Genomic DNA, 20,147 nt, shown 5'->3' with positions numbered 1-20,147 from the left:
AAGAAAAAAAAAAAAGAAAAAAAAAGAGAAACAGTCATGTTCTTTACTCTCCACAAAGTTTACCATAAAAACACCAAATGCAATCCACAGTAATACTTTCCCAAGGTAGACAAATAAAAAAGAAAGCCCTGTTGTACAACAAGGACTAAACCAAACAAGCATATTCTGCCTGCATCATGACACAAACCTTAAACCACTGAAGAAGAAGTGTGAAGGAGAACTCATTAATGCATTGATTTTCAGGTGTTATCCCAGTCACTGAATGATGTCGCTATGAAATGATGCATGGTTTGCATTATCCTCAGTGACATTAAATGGTGAAGGGAAGGAAATATTGGCACATTTTACCAAAATCAAAGCATTCAGCAAGTATTATAAAATGCAATGAGCATGTAAATGTAAATTAGAGACATGACAAAATAATATCTGGTGGATTAGAGTGGGCTTGCTGTTACCAGTATGTTTTTTAACCCTGACAAAACACATGGCAACAAGACGGCAGATGATTTTTAAATAAAAAATAATAAATAAAAAACGGGTCATGAGCTGTGCTGACCAACCAGATTGATTCTAGGGGTGGGCGAATATGGCATGGGAAGTGTGGGAGATTATATCAAACAACATATTTCAAGGCACTGTGTAACATAACTGGCAAACAAGACATCATATGTTCAGCTTTTCAACTGGTTTCAATTAAATTCTATTTCAATTTTGTCCAGTAACAAAAAGGACTTGCATTGACTGCAAAATACGACAACATTACCAAATATTTATGCAGCATTTTTGTCAACAAATACAACGTGAACATCAGTCCCTTTTTAAATACGGGGTTTTTTTTCCTTGTCTTCGACCTCTTAAAAAAAAAAAAAAAAAAGCAACGGGAGGAACAGAAACCTAAAATATTTCCAATTCAGATTCGACATCTGTAATGAAATGCTTTTTACCTCCCTTGAAAAACAAAGATGTACAATACTATGGTCATACTTGAACTGAAATGCATTCTTAATCACTCCATTACAACAAACACAATGTTTTCCATCACAAATACTTCTGTCTCATCTCAATACATTTTCCCTTTTCTTTTTACATTCAATTAACTTAAAGATGGTACGCTTATACCAGGGAAGTAAAAGAAGTCATGCCACCATTTCTGGCACATAAAACTGTTCAGATTCAACACATAGATGAGGAGGTGCTAAATAAAATCATGAAAGATCTTCATAAAGACCTCACAAAACGTATGGAGGAAGTCAAAAGAACCACAACAGGCTGAAGTGCCGTTACCAAGAAAAGATTTTAGGTGAAAGTGCTTCAAAAGTTACCTTAAACACAAGGAGGGCAGTTCTGGTCAATGAGACATTTCTTTTTCCCTCTCTATTCCTCCACTTATTTTATCAACCTCCATACTAACAGAGGAGGGGTAAATCAAACAAAAATACTACCCCATCCCATTGGTTTGCATACTGAACTTCTTAGACAAATCAGAGAGCAAAGTGGACGATGTGATTGGACATTCACTTCTTGAGCGGCTGGTAGACGGAGGCATTGGGGTCCAAGCTGGAAGGACTGGTGTCCATGAACTTGGAGGAGTAATGTGGGGTCACAGGGGTCATGCTGTTGGTCTCTGCCGAGTAGGTAATGCTGGGCATGACCGCCATGACCTCTGCGATCTTCTGCTTCAACTCTTTTATTTCCTGCTCCTTCTGCAAAATCTGACCTGTGTGCAGGACAAGTAGAGAATTAGGGTAGTGAGCAGAAGCAGAAAAGCCTAAGAGATATATTAAGACAGGAAGGGTGCAGACCTTGAGCAATCTCTAGCTGTCTCTTGGCATCTCCGAGTGCTGAAAAGAGATCCAGTTTGATTCTGGTCTCAGCACTCAGACTGTTCTCTAGATGCTGGGTCTTGTCCTGCATGGCCGATAGCGCTGACATCAGAACCTCTGTGTCCTTTTCATTCTCCTTATATTTGCGTAACTCCTGCATGAGTTAAGTAAATGAAGGTATGTTTCAGTCAATATGAAACAATTCACAACTTATGTTACATCTAGAATCTGATGAATTGCTGAGTGAAATGGAATATCTTGAGAAAAATAAATAAAGAGGTAAATTAATCTTAGGGTTAAATTTTATCCATCTGAACTGTATGGGTGCTTTCACACTAGCACTTCTGGTGCGCACCGGGTTCGACTGACGCCAGATTTCAGTTCGTTTGGAAGATGTGTACTCTGTCTTCCGAACTCAGGTGCACACCCATGAGCCGTACCCGAGTCCGCTTAAACAGGGTGGTCTGGGGTACAGTTCTTGTGAACTCCGGTATGGTTTGCTCCTGATGTGAACGCAATCGTACCAAATTGCGGAAGTAAACCACTATTAACGACGTATTATTTGATAAAAATGTGTGTTTGTGTGTGTGTTTCACTCACTTTCCTGATGCACGTGACTGACGCGCTGCAAACAGAGAGCTGTATATCTCATTTCTGTTCACCTTCAGTGTTCTTCAGATCATTTGCAGTAACGTTACATTCGTAAGACAGACGTAAGTGCCGTTATGTACAGAAGCTTTGTAAACAACACGAATGGTTCAAAAACGTAAATATATAAAAGTGCAGAGAGCAATGTTATGCATTTGCCGCCTTCTCCTGCGCCACCGTTACTAAGCAACGGGATAAACAGCTGTTGGCTTGATGATGCAAACTAACCGCGGTTCAGACCCAAATAACATAATATGAACGCAGTCCAGCGGGGGCAGGGGGAGGGGAAGCAATCGAACTCGGGTTCGGACCAGGCAAGCGAACCAAGTGTGAAAGCACCCTATAAAGCTGCTTCCAGACATGAATGAGAATTTGCAGCTGTTTGTGAAGATGATAAACACTTTGTCCCAGGAATCAGGTCAAATCAGACCAAATTTCGCTTAAAAAAATAAAATAATAATAATAATTAAAACCTCAAAAACTTTAAGTTCACAGAATAAAAGAAAAAAAAGCATTATACTAAGTTTGGGGTTGGTAAATTTTATTTATTTTATTGTATACACTTTCTTTTAGCCATTTTATTCAGCAAGGGTGTATTAAAATACTTATAAGCACTCAACATGCATTTATAATGTTACAAAAGATTTCTATTTCAAATAAATGCTGTTCTTTTGAACTTTCTATTAATCATAAAATCCTGAAAAATGTATCAAGGTTTCCACAAAAACATTGAGCAGCAAAACTCTTTTCAACATATTAATAACAAATGTTTCCTGAGCAGCAAATCAGGATATTATTGATTTCTGAAGGATCATGTGACAATGAACACTGGAGTAATGATGCTGAAAATTCAACTTTGCCATCAGAACAAATTACATGTTAAAATCTATTAAAACAGTATTTTTAAATTGTAATAATATTTCACAATAATACTGTTTTGTGGTATTTTTGATCAAATAAATGCAGCCTTGATGAGCATAAGATACTTATTGTAACTCATAATTATATATTAAAATAATACTAATAATCTTACCGACCCCAGTATTTTTGTTATTGAGTTAACATTATCCAGAAGCCTTCATGGCCTAGACAACAACAGCTGAACAAGAAAGTCTGCCCAGCGGTGGAACAAGTTATATTTGATGAAAAATTAAAAGGACCAACTTTTTTTTTATTTTTTTTTATTATTATTATTCTGTGCCTCACAAAGGCCATCCTTCCCAGAATGCTTTATTCTAAATATTGCTATATAACATTGCTAAAAAGCATATTAAAGCAGCATGTGAGCAGGGGTTTTGGCTTACTTGCGCTTTGAGCTCGAGGTCTCTGATTTGTTCCTCCTTTAGCTTCATGTCATGTGTGAGCTTCTTGCACTCCGACTCCAGCTCACGTATGCGACTCCTCAGTGAGTCTGTGCACTCTCCTCTGTGAAGGGAGGTGAGAGTCAAGCCCACCAGCACACAGACATAACAAAAACAAGATGCACAAACACACACAGCACCAAATAGCATGTTACGTCTATACCACAGAATACGGGGTTGAGGCCATATTTTTGGGAGAACTATTTGTCTAAGTCTCACCTGGAGGCAGCCGCCAGAGCGACAGCACGTGCAGCTGTGGCCTCTTCTATCTTCTTTCTTTTCTTCTCTTCTGCAAGTTGCTTTTCCACTGCGGCTCGCACTTCCTGTTCTGCCTTGAGCCGCTTCTCCAGCTGCACAATCATTTGCTTGTCCTTCTGTTTGGCCTGCACAGCGTTATGAAGTCTAAGACAGAGACACACATAATCAACACTGGCATAAACAACTGCAGGTAGAAAGATGCAAATGTGCATCTGATGATAAACAGGCAGGTGTTACCACAAAAAAATAATTAGCTAGTACTATACTAATGATTAACAATTGTAGTGATTAGCATAACATTGCGGACCTTGGAAACAGATTTTTTTTTTTCCTTGTTAACTTTAAGTTTGAGATTTGAATGTATGAGAGGTGATATACAAAGGAAATATATTATTAAAAATGATTACTGATGGGATTTACTGGTTAAAAAAAAAAGAAAAAAAAAAAAGGACTGACCAATCACAATGATTTGTGATATCAATGATGAATTTTTAAATAACTGACACTAGTATTCACCTTCAATAAAAAAACACATGTTTTGGCATATATTGGCAAGCACTATTTTTATGCTTCAAGCAGGTGATTTCTCACTTGTTCTGCAGCAACTCGTTCTCCTGGCGGAGCTGACCGAGCTCAGAGCGCATGCTCCTCTCAGCACTGCTCAGAGAGCTGATCTGACTGCGCAGGTCTTGCTCCACCTGTCTGCTCGCCTGCAGGTCAGCCTTCAACTTCTTTATATCCTGCTCAAGCCTGCCAGACAGAGAAGAAGGGAATAAACAGGACGGATTCACTCCAATGGCTGAATCAGACCACAGCAGGAGTCTTACCGCACTAATGCTTCTGGCTTACTGAGCTGGTTGTTAGGTATACAGTTCTCCATCAGATCTCTGTGAGGTGCAAGGTTCTTCCCTGCACACTTCTGCTTCTTTTCACTCCTGCTGGATGAGGAGGATGGTACGCTGCCATTGGTGGAGTTGTGGCTATGGGGGGAGGAGTTTTTGTAATGTTTGGAGGTGGCAGAGCCTCCGCCTCCACCGCCCACCTCCTCTTTCTGGAACAGGTTCTCGGCACTGCTGCCAAGCTCGGTGTTGAGTCTTTTAGTGTTTAGGTGGTTCTCCATATACTCAATGTCTTGTAGTTTAGCATCCACAGTCTGTAGGATGTTGTTGTTTATTCCTATGCTGTGCTGCTGCTGCTGCTGCTTTTTGTCTTTCCCCCCGTCTTTGCCCTTCTCCTTGTACTCCAGTTCAGGCAGAGAGACGGGCAGTTTCTTGGTAATAGCAGAGCCGTTCTGAGCCACTATCAACGAGTCTGCTTCAAACAAGCCTTTTGAGGTGGCTGCCAAATGAATGAGATTTTAAGGTTACAAGGCAATGCTGTCTGACTGGTAGGACTACAAATGAAACACAAGTTGGAAAGCATCATGCAAATGAATAGGTTATGAAGTACAACCATACGACTGATATTATTTTTGCAGTATGTTTGATGTGCTCAGTATGAAAATCTTCTGTATGCATGGAATACCTAGATACCATTAGGCTCGCTGTTTACTGTTTCCTACATTGCAGTGCTCTAAAGTTGACCCTTTCATTCCCAGCGAGATGAATGAACCTTACGTGATATTATTAACCAGGACTTTTACCATCTCTTTGATTGGGCTGCCAAAAATTACAAACATTTTTTTTTTGTTTTTTATAAAACTGCAAAATAACCATGTTTATGACAACTGGTTTCCAATTGTTGAATTAATCATGCAATAAATGTACTTAGAAATATTTCAAATTGATTGTACTGTTTCACATAATAGATCAGATATATTATTAAAAATATACACTACTGTTCAAAGTTTGGAATGGAGTTAAGATACTTTTGTTTTGTTTTTGAAAGAAGTTCCTTAAGCTCATCAAAGCTGCATTTATTTGATCAAAAATACAAAAAAAAAACAAAAAACAAAAAACAAAAAAACAAAAGTAAACCAGTATTGTCAAATATTATTACAATAAAAAAAAAACTTTTCTATTTGAATATATAACATCTTCCTGTGATGCAAAGCTGAATTTTCAGCATAATTAATCCAGTCTTCAGTTTCACATGATCCTTCATAAATCATTCTAATATGCTGCTTTGCTGCACAATAACCATTTTGTATTATTATTATTATTATTATTATTATTATTATTATTATTATCATTATTATTATTATATTGTAGTAGGCTGAAAACATTTTTTTTTATAGTTTTGTAAGAACTATACTTTTTTTCAGGATTCTTTGATGAATAGAAAGTTTAAAAGAATAGTATTTATTTGAAATTGATATTTTTTGTAACATTATAAATGTCATTTCTGTCACTTTTCATACATTTAATGCACCCTTGCTCAGTAAAAAAAATATATATATATTTTGAAACAAATCTTACTGACCTCAAACTTTTGAAAGGTAGTGTAAAATTTTTAAATAATTCAACTCAAAATTCATATATACATCATTGATGATTTTTTGTCTTTGTGTTATAGTTTTGCGTGGTGTCCCCTTTAAGAAATGAAGAAGATGTGACCGTAATATCAAACCGGTCAAACAGTGATCTTACCCTCCTCTGTCTCTCGTTCCTGTCTCTGAAGCATCTGTTGTTCTGGAGGCAGGGCCTGCTGTAGGAGCTCCATGTAGAACTCATTTTCTTTCTGCACCTCCTTTTGTTTCCGCAGACGAATCTTATAGCTCACATAACTCTTGAATCCGAAGCCCAGCGTCACCACGGGATAGCCAATGCTGCAATTAAAGGGTTAGAACATCGTGTTACAGAAAACAGAAAAAAAAAGCATGATTGGTACAACTAGTGATGACTCAACATCAGACACACTCCCATGTGCTGCTATGGAAACACCACCAGTGTGTTTACAAATACAAAGCTGACTTTGCGTTATAAGTAGTACAGTTACATCAGCCATGTTTAACAATCAAAAATTTGTGAAGCATATTGTGGTGTGACTTTATGCTTGAAGAGATATTTCAATTATGCAAGCCTTTATGACTTTCCTTCTTACATGGAACTCAAAAGGATACATTTTATAGTTTGGAAAAGAGCAGCATGAACATACTTTAAAATTTCTCCTCTTTTGTTCCATAACAGAAAGTAGATCATATAGGTTTGGAATGACACGTGGGCGAGTAAAATGCGAGCAAAGCTTACCAGTGAGCTGCGAATGGACGGCAAAGGTCTACGTGAAAATGTTTCAAATCCTTGAATCGGATGGCTGCTTCGATGTAGACGAAGAGAATCCAGAGAGAGACAGTCGGCAGACACACACCTCGCTCTGAAAATAGAACGAGAAAGAGAGAGTGAAAACTACATATAATGTTCAACAACTGATCTATAGTCTGCTGCTAATAGTTATGACATTCTTATGGCATATCTAGGAATGCATAATTCTTCAAACTATAATGACTTCTAGCCCATTAGGGACCTTGAGAGGTTGTGTAAAAGGCTACCGGTTGTTTTCTGAGATCAATATTGTCACACAGGTTTCACAAAACAAGCTCTAAGCTGCAAACAAAACCCTAGTTTGCTGAAAGCACCCTCTCTTGTTGAGGCACGCTGCAAGTTGTGTGTCAGCAGGAGCAATCACAGTCACAGCTCAAGGTGTACTGAAGCAGTATTCAAGGAACAATCATTCAGTGTCAGCAATTCTTTTCCTCCTCCATCCTGAGGTATCACTGAATCGACCCAAGAAAAGATCATATAATGACCGGAGCACTTGAAAATCCATCAAAAATCTCTGCTGTTCACTCAGAGATCAAATACAAGAGAAAGGTAAATCACGGAAGCATATATATATTCAGCAAGTATGCATTAAATTGATATATAAAAAAAAAAAAAAAAAAAATAATAATAATAATAATAATACAGACATATATAATGTAAAGATTTCTACTTCAGATGCTGTTTTCTATTTTCTATACAAAGAATTTCTGGAAATCAGCGCAACTGTTTTTAACATTGATAATAATAGTAAATGTTTCTTGAGCAGCAAATCAGCATCTTAGCACGATTTCTGAAGGATCACGTGACACTGAAGACTGGAGTAATGATGCTGAAAATTCGGCTTTTCATCACATTTCAAAATGTATTCAAAGAGATTATTTTAAATTGTAATATTTCATAAGATCACCGTCTTACTGTGTTTGATCAAGTAAAAAAAAAAAAAAAAAAACACTTTTGAATGGTACTGTACATAAACTATGTTGTCCATCACCAACAAGTGCTTCGAAAAAAAAAAAGATACCACTTGCTCATATTTTTCTTTTATGCAATCATCAAACACATTCAAGATAAAGGACTATCCAGAGAGATCTAAACGGTATATTTGCATATGAAAAGCCCTTTCAACATCTCCCTCTCTAGAAACTGGCAGAAAAGTGAACAGTTGCGTAATATTTAGCGGAATGCTCCTGAATTATGCCCCTGAATAATCAGCGACAAAGGCGCTCAGACACCAGCAAAACCTCCGACAGATCAATTCATGGACAGAAATGTGGAACAAACTGGGACAGTTTGAAATGAAACCTGAAAACAATCAATTGGGTTTCTGAAAGCACAGCTGGAGTTTTCATTGGTGAATGGAAGCCTAACTTTCGGTTACATGATACAACACATTTCTCCCATGCGTTCTCTGCAAATGCACCATCCACATCCAATCAACGGATTCTTAGTGTTTCCAAATTTAATCAACTCTAGAGTGTAAGCAGCTTTACTCCTAAAAAGATACTCGTGGAAAGTCAGACGGCGATGTTGACCTACCTGTATGCCACACGTACTGTACCCAGACATACGTGCTGGCGGCGAAGAACAGCCATTGCTTGGGGATGAACAGGAGGCAGATGATGTCTGATGTGAATGCGACACACACGAAGAACACAGAGAACGCCTGTGGAATCAGACGAGAAGTGAAGAGATGATCGATTTAACCGGTGTAAAACACGTCATTCAAAGAGGCATACAATGCTGGTTTACAAAGAACCGCGCAGAGCCAAATACTCACCAGTCCCTGATATCTAAAGGAATCGTAAACGCTCCTGATGAAAAGCCAGAAAGGCCACAAATACTCGAACCTGAACTCCAATGCGAAATCAGCCAGCAGAACCAGCGCCCAAACCACCAGGAACTTCAGGTACAGGAAGGTACTGCCAGATCAAGAGAAATCAGAAGAATAATAAAAACTAATTCTTGAAATCTTAAGCAAAGCTTTTTTTTATATAAATGAATTTCAATTACTTGAAGGTCAATATATATATATATTTCTAGGGAGGATTTATATCAGTATATCAGGTAAATACAAATATAAATAAAATTATATTTTTATTAAATATTATACTTGTGTGTGCAAAAGTCTCTAAAAAGATAACATTTAATGAAGGCTTGTGTGAGCATCCAAGAAGAGCATAACCACAGAAATTTACATTCACTGCAGACATTTCCATGACACATTCGAATGAGCCATCCATTTCCCTTACATACATAAATAAAAGAAATAACATAAAAAAAAAAACTATTCAAGAGGAGGTTTTGGCGGAGCAGATCTTGGTGGTGTGTATGCATACACTCAAAGCATCAAGTTGCACAAGGTTTAATCTAAACATATCAACATATATGACATCTCAATGCCCGACTGTAAGATCCAGCTGAAGATTTGTAGTGGTGTTTTTTGTGGACCAGCAACAATCCAGCTACCAGTTGGTCAAGCTGTTTTTATACTGTAGCTGGTTGTGCAGCCAGTGAGCAGCTAAGCACCAGCTACCATGATCCAAAACACATCTGCACAAGTTGGATCTTCCAGCAGAGCACAGTGATGATGGCTATAAAAGACAACTGCATAAGAGCATTCATGCCATGGTTAGTATTATATGTAATCCTATAATTTCATATCCTGCTCTACTGAAACGTATGGCTGAAACACGAAAGCCAGCGTCCAGACATATGCTTCACACTCAGGCCGGAGTGAATGATCGCAGTGAACTGTCATCTGTATCTGACTGTGACAGCTCATAAACGGACGAGCTCAGTCCAGAGACGCCATTACGGTGCGGTCGGTGCCCGGGAGCTCCTCCGTCCGTACCTGCTGTGAATACCCTCGGTGATTCGGTTCCGTTTCAGCGGGCGACGGAGTTTGCTGCAGTCCGCATTGCGCCGCTTCATTCTCCACCCTTTAGATTCCCGTCACTTTGAACACTCGAGGGGAAACTACGTGACCGTCCTAATACTGGTGCGCATCGCTACGCGAATACGGGACTGTCAAGTGTTTTCCTACCACTAGACACAAAGAAATAAATAAAAACAGTCAGCGTGAGGCCCTCCCATTTTTATTCTGGACGCCTCGTGACGTAACGACGCCGGACGCTCTGCGCTACGTTCCCAAAGCAAGATGGCGGCGTCCTGAGCAGACGACTCTAATTTTCTGATTTTCGTGTTTATTTTATAAAGGTAAGTGTAAACGTTGACATAAACTCTGGATGTGATGGTTTCCATAGTAACACTCAAGTAAAGCTGGTGGCATGTTGTGTAAACGGGGTGTTTTTAAAATTGAGCATTTTGGATCACGCCAACACATGCCTTCAGCCATGCTTGAGCTGGACGAGAAGAAATTAGAACTTGTTAGACATGTCGCGAGAATGAATGATTATTTAAATAACATTTTTGCAAGCATAAGTTGTGGGGAAGTAATGTCTATGTGTATTAAGACTGCTTGCTTGTGTTATTTGTAAGTCGCTCACAGATTAGTGTTGGTTAGCCTACACAAAAATTGGCCATGTGATTGCATTGTTGTGATATTAAATCTATCTATCTATCTATCTATCTATCTATCTATCTATCTATCTATCGATCTATCTATCTATCTATCTATCAATCTATCTATCTATCTATCTATCTATCTATCTATCTATCTATCTATCTATCTATCTATCTATCTATCTATCTATCTATCGATCTGTCTGTCTGTCTGTCTGTCTGTCTGTGTCTTTTTCAAAATTAGTTTTGTGTCTTTTCTTTAAAGGTACATTAAGTGTTTCGAACTCTTAAAGATTGTTTAAGATGTACACAAACATCACTGCAGTTGTGATGCATTATGATCACTGTGCTGTGCATTGTATGTAATATGTAAATTCAGTTAATTTAATATTAAATTTCTTACATACTGTCACAATTTGCACGTGTATTCAAGATCAATAAATATATAATAATATTATTCAAATATATTTCCACATTGTCACAACAATTGTGGCCAAAAGTCAGAAAGTAAAAAAATAATTGAAACTGTACAACTGAAAATAGATTTTTACTTAAATTAAGGATATTAATAATTCAAGGAAAACATATTGGAGCGCTACTTGTTGAAAGGACCTCCGTTTAATAATCCCAGAAGGTGCTCTTTGGTTGGGTTCAAAACTTGTATCTATAAAAATAAGAAAAAAAATTTTTTTGGTTCCAAAATATTGAAAAGCCTTTATTTAAACATGGCTCACTCTAGAAACATTAAAAAAATAACTGCACACTGATGGCAGTGATATTAAAAATCTGAAAGTCTTTTTAATATTTTGAAACCAGAAGAAGTGTGTTGGATTCTTATTTTCTATAAATAGTAATGATAATAATTTATTATAGTAATAAAATTATATTTGAAACCTGTGATTTGATACTGAACACAAGATTTGAAATGTAAAAAATCTTAACTTAAAATAAATAAATAACACTTTCAATGAAAGTGTTTTGTTTACAATTACTCTTTTTTTTTATTATTATTATTTTTTATTTTTATTTTCTTTTAGTTAAGTATAGTTTAGTTCAGATATACTACCATTCAAAACTTGGGGTCAGTGAGAATTTTTTATTTTTTGTGTGTAGGTGTATATATATATATATACAGCCTTTTTTATTTTTATTTTATTCTGTGAAGATGCATTACACTGATCAGAAGTGACAGTAAAGACAGTTATAATGTTGCAAAATATTTCTATTCCAGATTAATGATCATTTATCTGAAATAGAAAATGGTCAAACTTTTATAAAATTTACTGTTAAGATTTTTTATATATATATATATATTTGTAGTGGTAGTATTTCTGCGTCAAATTCCTTCTGTTTGTTAACAAGTAACAGCCCAGCACTGAAATTGAAAATGTTAAAATTGCACGGCTTGATGAGGATGATGTTATAACATTAACATGCTTACACTACTTGTTGCTTTTCTCATTTCAGTTTTCAGAACGCACATAAAGATGCCTGCAGTACTGATCCTCAGCAATGAGGTGGTCAAAATGAGGCCAGAGGTTAAAAGGGTAAAGGTGCTTATCATCCGAAAACTCATCCGTCAGATCTCAGTCCTGGAGAAGAAGAAAGGTAGTGAAGCAGACTTGGAGAAGTTCCGCAGGCGAGCAGCTAGACTTCGGGAGGAGATCCATGAGCTGAAAGCTGTCGCGCCTGACAGCGTCACCAAGGCCGCCCTACAGAAGGACATCAGCTTTGAGAAAGTGTGCCGGAATAAAGAGGCCAGCCTGTCCGAACGAGTCATCGCCCGCATCGCCACGCACCCACAGTTCAGCAAGAAAATCCAGAGCATAAAGGCAGCCATCAAAGCCTTCAAAGAAGAGAGAATGAATGCATTAAATCCAGAAAAACAAGCAAAAATCAGTGCAGAAAATGCAACGATCAAGTCACAAGCAGACAGCGATGATGATGTGGTTTCAGAGAAATCAAACGATGAAGTTGATGATGAGAAACTGAAAGAGAAAGAAAGAGATAAAAAAAAAAAAGAAAAAAGAAGACAAGAGATAAAAGATTTATCTTGGTTTCCTCACAGGAGAGCCAGAAGACGAGTTTAGAGACAACAGATGAACAGACCAGTCCTTGCCAGAAAGAAGAATCCCTTACAGCTGAGGTAAGTGTATTTGAAGTGGTGTTTGTGAAATTATTTTGTTTTAGGTTGAGTACAGGTGAAATAATTAGTCAGAGCTATAAAAACTCTAACTACATGTTACTTCCCAAATAGAACACACTGTATCTTATTATACAATAACACAAATTCTTGAAATAATGTTTAATGTTCACTCAAAATTAATAAACCTCATGTTGCTTCAAATGCATATGTTGATATTTTGTCAGTGGAACACAAAAGGAGAATCTTCACACAATCTTTTCTCATCTCCTGAAGTCATATGATAGATTTGTGCGGAGAAGAGACTGATAGTCAATACTCACCGAAAATAGTACTCTCTGCACACTTTCAAATCAAACATTGCTCCATTACACATGCTGTGTTAGGTAAGATGCGTATGTGTACCAAGATGTGTACCATGACAATAACTTCACTATAATCTGAAAGAACTGTTGAGAGATGAGTGCCATTATCTAACTAATTAATTTTGAGTTGCCACGGCTAATTTCCTTATTCACATTCCCACAACAAAATGAGGTCCAAAAATAACCAAACAATTTGAAATTGTAAACCTGAAAATCAAATGTTGCTTATATGTAATAAAACAGGATATTTGAAAACTGGGATTTGACTGAGATGAAATTTTTTTTTATGGTTTATTTTATTTTAAAACACAAAATTTATTTCTTCACATTCCCTTTTTTTTTTTTTTTAAAGTTAAGTATAGTTTAATCTAGACACACTACCATTCAAAAGTTCAATAAGATTTATTATTATTATTAATAAAAAATTATTAATTTTATACAGGAAGGATCCATAAAATTGATAAAATGTGACTTAAGACATTTATGTTACAAATAAATAAATAATAATAATAATTTCAAATGTTGTTTTGAAATTTCTATTATCAAATAATGCTGAAAAAAATGCATCATGATTTCCCCAAAAATGTTAAGCAGCACTACTGTTTTTGAAGATGATAATAATAATAAAAAAAAAAACACTGTAAATTCAGCTTTGTCATCACAGCAATAAATTATGGAAACACTTTAGTTTAGGGACCAATTCTCACTTTTAACTAGTTGCTTATTAGCAACATCACTAGCATTTTGGCTATTTATTAGTATTTATAAAGCACACATTAATGTCTTATTCTGCATGACCATAATTTAGATTCTTTAATCCTGCCCCATACCTAAACTTAACATTTACACAACTATTTATTTCTAAGCAGCAAATTAGGAGTTTAAGGCAAAAGATGTAGTTAAAGGGACAGTTCACCTAAAAATGAAAATTCTGTCATTAATTACTCACCTTCATGTCGTTCCAAACCCATAAGACCTCCGTTCATCTTCATAACACAAATTGAGATATTTTGGATGAAATCCGAGAGCTTTCTGACCCTGCATAGGCAGCAAGGGAACTACCACGTTTAAGGCCCAGAAACGCAGAAAGGACATTGTTAAAACAGTCCATGTGACATCAGAGGTTCAACCTTAATTTTACAAAGAATATTTTCTGTGCACAAAGAAAACAATATGTCTCATTGACTGACACAGAAGAGAATAAATTGTTGAATAAAGTTGTCATTTTGGTTTTCTTTGTTGCACAAAAAGTATTTTTGTAGATTCATAAAATTAAGGTTGAACCACTGATATCACATGGACTGTTTTAACAATGTCCTTTCTGCGTTTCTGGGCCTTGAATGTGGTAGATCCCTAGCTGTAGGGAGGGTCAGAAAATTCTCTGAATTTATCAAAAATATCTTAATTTGTGTTCCGAAGATGAACGAAGGTCTTACGGCTTTGGAACGACATTAGGTGAGTAATTAATGACAGAATTTTAATTTTTGGGTGAACTATTCCTTTAATAGCTGAAGTTGGTTGGAATAGAATTGGCCCCTACACTAAAGTGTGACCTAAATTACATTTTAAAATATGTTCATATAGAAAAGAGTTATTTTAAATTGTAATAAAAGTATTGTTATTTTCACTGTGTTTTTGATTAAATAAATGTAGCCTTGGTGAACAAAGGGACAAACCAAATGGTAGTATATGTGATCATTCTCATTCACAGAGAACACTGGATTTAAGCATCTTTTCAACATACTTAAGCCACTGCACTGTCAGAGCCTTAAATTAAGGTTAAACGATTATTATGATGCAGATAAAATTGCATGCACAGTGCAGATGAGAACCTTCACAATAATAATAAAAAATAAATAAATAAAAGATTTCCAGTTATAATAATAACAATAATTGCGGGACAGATTCTCTCTGCTGTACTTAAATCATACAAAACTGTGTCCCCAAAACTGAGGTGCATACTTCAGAAATTACATTTTGTGTTTAACTGGGAAACAACGGAATACAGTTTTGAAATGAAGATGTGTAAATAATAAAAGAATGTTCCTTTATAGATGAACTATTCCATTGAAACTCATGCTTTTATTCACTCTTTCTATAAACAGTATTACACTGAAATACTCTTTACTTGAAGGTTATTCTGAAATAAATGCCTCTTACAGGAATCATCTGAAACAGTGGCCATCCCAGAAGAGGTGATCAGGATGAGGAAGGAAGTGAAGAGGACGAGGGTGCTGATCATCAGTAAAATGGCAGAGCAAGCGGCTGCTTTGAAGAAGAAGAAGAAAGGTCAGGAATCTGAGGTGAAGGAAAGCCAAGAAAGAGCAGCAGACATCATGAAAGAAATCAAGGCTTTAAGGAGCCTTAAACTAGATCAGGTGACCATGACTGCACTTGAGGAGAATGTTGACCTTGAGAAGATTTTGCAGGACCCTCAGGCAAGCCCAGTGGACAGAGCCATTGCACATATCGCCACACATTCCCGCTTCATCAACAAGCTCCAGAAGGTCAAAGAAGCCATCAAAGAAGAAAAGACAAAGGCTGCTGAAGCTGAGCAGAAAAAGACTGACAGACTGGATATAGTGCAGTCCAAGAAGGAAGATGAGGAGGAGGAGGAACATGAGGAAGATGAGGAACCAGAGGATGACCACAACAGTGATGACAGTGAGGAGGATGGTAATGTGGTAGAGGAAAAATTGAACAGTCCTACCACTGAGATCCATAAGTCTAGTGTTGTAGAGCTCACAGAAAGTACAGACTCTGATCTTGTAAAGGTGCCACCATCCAAGACCATAACAACATCTTCAGAAAAATCCAAAAGGGTCGAAATTAAATCACAGAAAGCAGAGGCCATGGCTCTAAATGTCCAAAGTTCTTCTGAAAAGTCTTCAACTGTAAGCAAGAAGAATGCTGGTAAAGCAAACAAAGAAATTGAGACCACCTTAAAGCCACACAAGAAAAAAGACCTACCTGAGACCAAGAGGGCTGAGGTAGAAAAGGACGACGAAGAGAGTGATTTATCAGATGAGGAGGAAGAGAAGGAATATTTCGACGACAGCACAGAGGAACGTTTCCATAAGCAGTCGTCTCAGTCTGAAGAGAGTGATGATGATGACTTCTTTCTGGGCAAAGTTAGCAAATTCAAGAAACGGAAAAGTAACCAAGGTAAAGTCGAGGAGAAAAAGAGTGAGCTTCAAAAAACTGACGAGGAGGCCACCAGCAAACCTCAGGAGACAAACCTTGGCAAATTACAGTCTGTGTTTTGCTCAGCATTGTCCAAATCTACCATGTCCTCTCAGAAAGCAAAGTTTGGCTCTCGCAATGATGGCCCAAGACCTCCTCGATTCCAGAACCAGAGGAAAGGCCCTGAGGGTAGGATGAAAGCAGCTCAATATAAAGGCCAAGACAGGAGGACGGGTCCATTCAATCCCAACAGACAGACTTTTAAAGTTGATGCACAAAGGCAAGCGGGACCTTCGGGGACACGGAGGGGAAGGTCACAGTTTGAGCAGAACCGAAATCCTAGAGGTCCACCTGGCAGGATGTCAGATCCACCCCAGCAGTCCCTTCATCCCTCATGGGAGGCTAGCAGAAAGAGAAAAGAACAGCAGGCACAAATCACAGCATTCCAAGGGAAAAAGATCAGATTTGATGATGATTAAGAAGAATCTGCTCAAATTCATTTGATGCATTTATATTTTAAAACATAAAAATGTTCTTTGTTTCCTTGCAATGGTCAAAGCCAATGTGAATTTATTGTCATGTCTAATATATATCTCATAGATAAAACTGTGGAAAAAGTGTTTTCCTTTTTTCTTCTTCTTTGAAATAAACGCCCTCTGTGTTATTTTAGTATTGTTTATGTACTTTTATAGTATTTAATAATATTTTGAATTAGTTTAATATATATTTACTTAACCCAGCCGGCACATGACCGACCTTCAACGTTGAAATATGGTTGAAAAAATGACAGTTGTGGTTTCAACGTTGAAACAACGTTTAAAGCTGAACGGTTGAAAAACTTCCGGCACACGACCAACCTTCAGCGTTGAAATATGGTTGAAATAAGGTCAGTTGTTTTAACTTTCAAACAACGTTGAAAATGTTTAATGCTAAATGGTTGAAAAAGGTTAATAAACTTTTAAATTATTTATATTAAATTAATATTATTATTATTATTATTTTAATAGCATTTTACAATATTTTAATCATGATACCTATTCTAAAATCTAAAGGTATATGTTCTCATCATTAACAACAATAAAACTAAATACATTTAGCTCCTTTATCACACTAAAAAACAATTCCTACTGGTTGTTTTACTTTATTGCTTTGATCATGATTGGTTAATCTGGCTGTCATCCAGGAAACTGGACAGTGAATCGGTTCGCGCCTTTCTACATTTGAAAATATGACCGTTATTATCGTTCTTTCTGTGAGTGAGGCGGCTGACTGTGAGCTGCTGCTAGTTGTAACTGCTCGGTCGGTCCCGAATTATTTTATATTTGCCTGTTAATTTATTTTTTATTTTTTTGAGCGAATTTGAGTCGTGACATGTCAATGGAGAACAAAAACTGTAATGTGAACACAAGAAGTGTCAGATGTGTTCTGCGAGGTCCTGCAAACATACTGGCAAATTGAGGTAAGAAAATCGCTATCTTTATTATCTTTTGAAAATAGTAAAGTAAGGTTATATCGTTACGTTACCAGAGTTTACAAATGGTGCTGGTAAATTACATTAAAACCTCATAATATAAATAAATACATTTCTTTATCACAGATGCTCAAGTTAGATGTTCATCTGTTGTGTTGCTGGTTAATTATGTTACTATCTGGTAAATTATGTGTTAATGTCTGTCTTTTAGAGATTTTTCCACATTTTCCTGATATGAATCCCATGGATTAGGTGTGTTGTTATATATGTTTTTATTCTTATAATAGTCTCAAAATGTTTTCTGAAACATATAATTGCAAATGTCGGTACAATTTAAATGAATTAATGAAAATGAATTTAAAAATAAATTAGGATTGTTTAAAGCAGTGGTTCTCAAAGTGTCAGGCCCCCTGTAGTGGTTACACAGGGGAATCACTAAATTAAAATATTAATTAATGTTAATACAATTTCATTTAATCTTTGAGTAAGTTTTTTTTTTTTTTTGGTTGTTGTTTTTTACATTTAAGTACAGTATAGTTATGTAACTTGTTATAACATTTTAATTTAATCGTTTTTCATTTACCTGTATGTAAGCACAGTGCAGTGTTAATGTTCAAACTGTGTATTTACAATGTTAAAGTGGCTGACAACAATAAATATTCTCATTAGGAATAAAACTGCCTCATTTTTGAACTCCAGAGCTGTAGCTGAATAGTTAGAACTACTACGCTGCTGAAATTTAATGTTCATTATGGTGGAACTTAGAGAGACAAATATATTCTGAAGTGGTACTTGGTAAAAAAAAGTTTGAGAACCACTGGTTTAAAGAAATGGTATAAAATGAAATCCTGCTTTTTAAGAACTTTTCAGTAAACCATTTCTTCTTTCCTCTTGTAGAGTCATCAAGGATCCAGCTTATTATTGAAACATTGGTAAGAAATTGTTCAGCTGCTGCATTGCACTGTCACTTCTGGTAGAGATTCATTGACTTTTTGTGATAGGTTTTGATTTTATTTAGTTTAATAAAAATGTACTTAATTTGATTTTACTTGTTTTACTACACTGTATTTCTAGTGTTCTGATTAAAAACAGTGTAACTGTGGGCTCTGAAAACACTACTTGTGAATAATTTGTTAATATTGTAAACTTTCATCTGAATACATTAAATAAGTGTTTAATGAATAGTGTTGTGCACTTTGTTTCCAACTTCACTTGTTATTGAACTGTAAAGTGAAAATATTGTGTGATTTATTTTGCATTCAGTTTTCAGTTAAATATATTTCACAATATCAAAGTTGATATTTTATGAGGATTTATTTTTGGTGTTTTTGTTTATACAGGACAGTACAGAAAGCACACAAGTGGGAGAGAGTGGAGGGGACGGCATCAGAAAGGACCTAGGGCTGGGACTCTTTCAAGGATCACCTGAAGCACAACCACACTATATGCACGAGGCTGTTGGTTCTAACATTTTAGGTTCACCTTCGGTAGAAATCACATTCCGCGTTCCCTGCGGTAAAAAAAGACACAGTCCGGGGGGGTTCCCGTTAGAAATGCCCCCCCCCTCGGGGTCCCCCCTCTAACGCTGGTTCCTTGGAATTGTCCTAACCTTCCCTGCCCTTACAGCGTCCCTGGTTGCCGGTTCCATTCTCGAATTGTTCAACACATTTTCACTGCACAAATGTACACATCTCTTGTAATGAGACACATTACTAAAAAACATGTTTTTTACAGAAACTGTAGTTTTCCACCAAAAATAAAAGATCAGCTGGTTTCAGTCATAAAGGTACAAGGGTTTCTCTTGCAAGTGCCACACAAAATATGCATTTATATGCAAAAATATGCAAAATTATTTTACAAAAACCTTTAAATATTATTGTATTTGAATTGTTCTTCTACGTGTTTTTAACAATACATCCATGCATACTCTGCAAAATAAAGTTTGGGATTATTTTCATCTGTTTTATACAGTATGTTTCCAAAATAAAAACTGCTGTTTTACAATTTTGAGCATGTGGTAGTTTATTGAAGTTGATTGTAAAGCCATTGCTGCCAGTCATTTGATTTTTAGCCTTTATAATGTACAGTGTTGATCTAAATGCAAACTAGGCTC

General features: G+C 36.4%; 2 protein-coding genes and 1 long non-coding RNA gene across 3 annotated transcripts; 2 read left to right on the top strand and 1 right to left on the bottom strand.

Moving 5' to 3' along the window:
* Positions 1 to 39: 39 nt before the first annotated feature.
* LOC109062514 (macoilin-1-like) lies at positions 40 to 10,423 on the bottom strand. Its single transcript, XM_042776780.1, has 11 exons — positions 10,202 to 10,423; positions 9,128 to 9,269; positions 8,887 to 9,013; positions 7,279 to 7,402; positions 6,679 to 6,857; positions 4,918 to 5,428; positions 4,682 to 4,840; positions 4,052 to 4,234; positions 3,776 to 3,896; positions 1,803 to 1,977; positions 40 to 1,717 (listed from the first exon to the last, which is right to left on the bottom strand). Exons 1-11 carry the CDS (start codon positions 10,279 to 10,281, stop codon positions 1,515 to 1,517), a joined length of 2,004 nt encoding a protein of 667 aa, XP_042632714.1. The 5' UTR covers positions 10,282 to 10,423; the 3' UTR covers positions 40 to 1,514.
* An 8-nt stretch (positions 10,424 to 10,431) lies between these two features.
* LOC109112181 (serum response factor-binding protein 1-like) lies at positions 10,432 to 17,227 on the top strand. The gene is made up of 4 exons (XM_042776781.1): positions 10,432 to 10,566; positions 12,340 to 12,888; positions 12,933 to 13,018; positions 15,543 to 17,227. The coding sequence occupies exons 2-4, from the start codon at positions 12,360 to 12,362 to the stop codon at positions 17,040 to 17,042; spliced, it is 2,115 nt and encodes a 704-aa protein (XP_042632715.1). The 5' UTR covers positions 10,432 to 10,566; positions 12,340 to 12,359; the 3' UTR covers positions 17,043 to 17,227.
* A 457-nt stretch (positions 17,228 to 17,684) lies between these two features.
* Positions 17,685 to 19,744, top strand: LOC122148874. The gene is made up of 4 exons (XR_006162684.1): positions 17,685 to 18,022; positions 18,246 to 18,286; positions 18,932 to 18,966; positions 19,375 to 19,744. It is a non-coding gene; the product is annotated as an uncharacterized LOC122148874 (long non-coding RNA).
* Positions 19,745 to 20,147: the final 403 nt, after the last annotated feature.

Source organism: Cyprinus carpio, chromosome A19 (assembly GCF_018340385.1).
Source record: "Cyprinus carpio isolate SPL01 chromosome A19, ASM1834038v1, whole genome shotgun sequence".
Lineage (NCBI taxonomy): Eukaryota > Metazoa > Chordata > Actinopteri > Cypriniformes > Cyprinidae > Cyprinus > Cyprinus carpio.
Note: the sequence above shows the minus strand (reverse complement) of the source record. Positions and strands in the feature narration are given on the sequence as shown.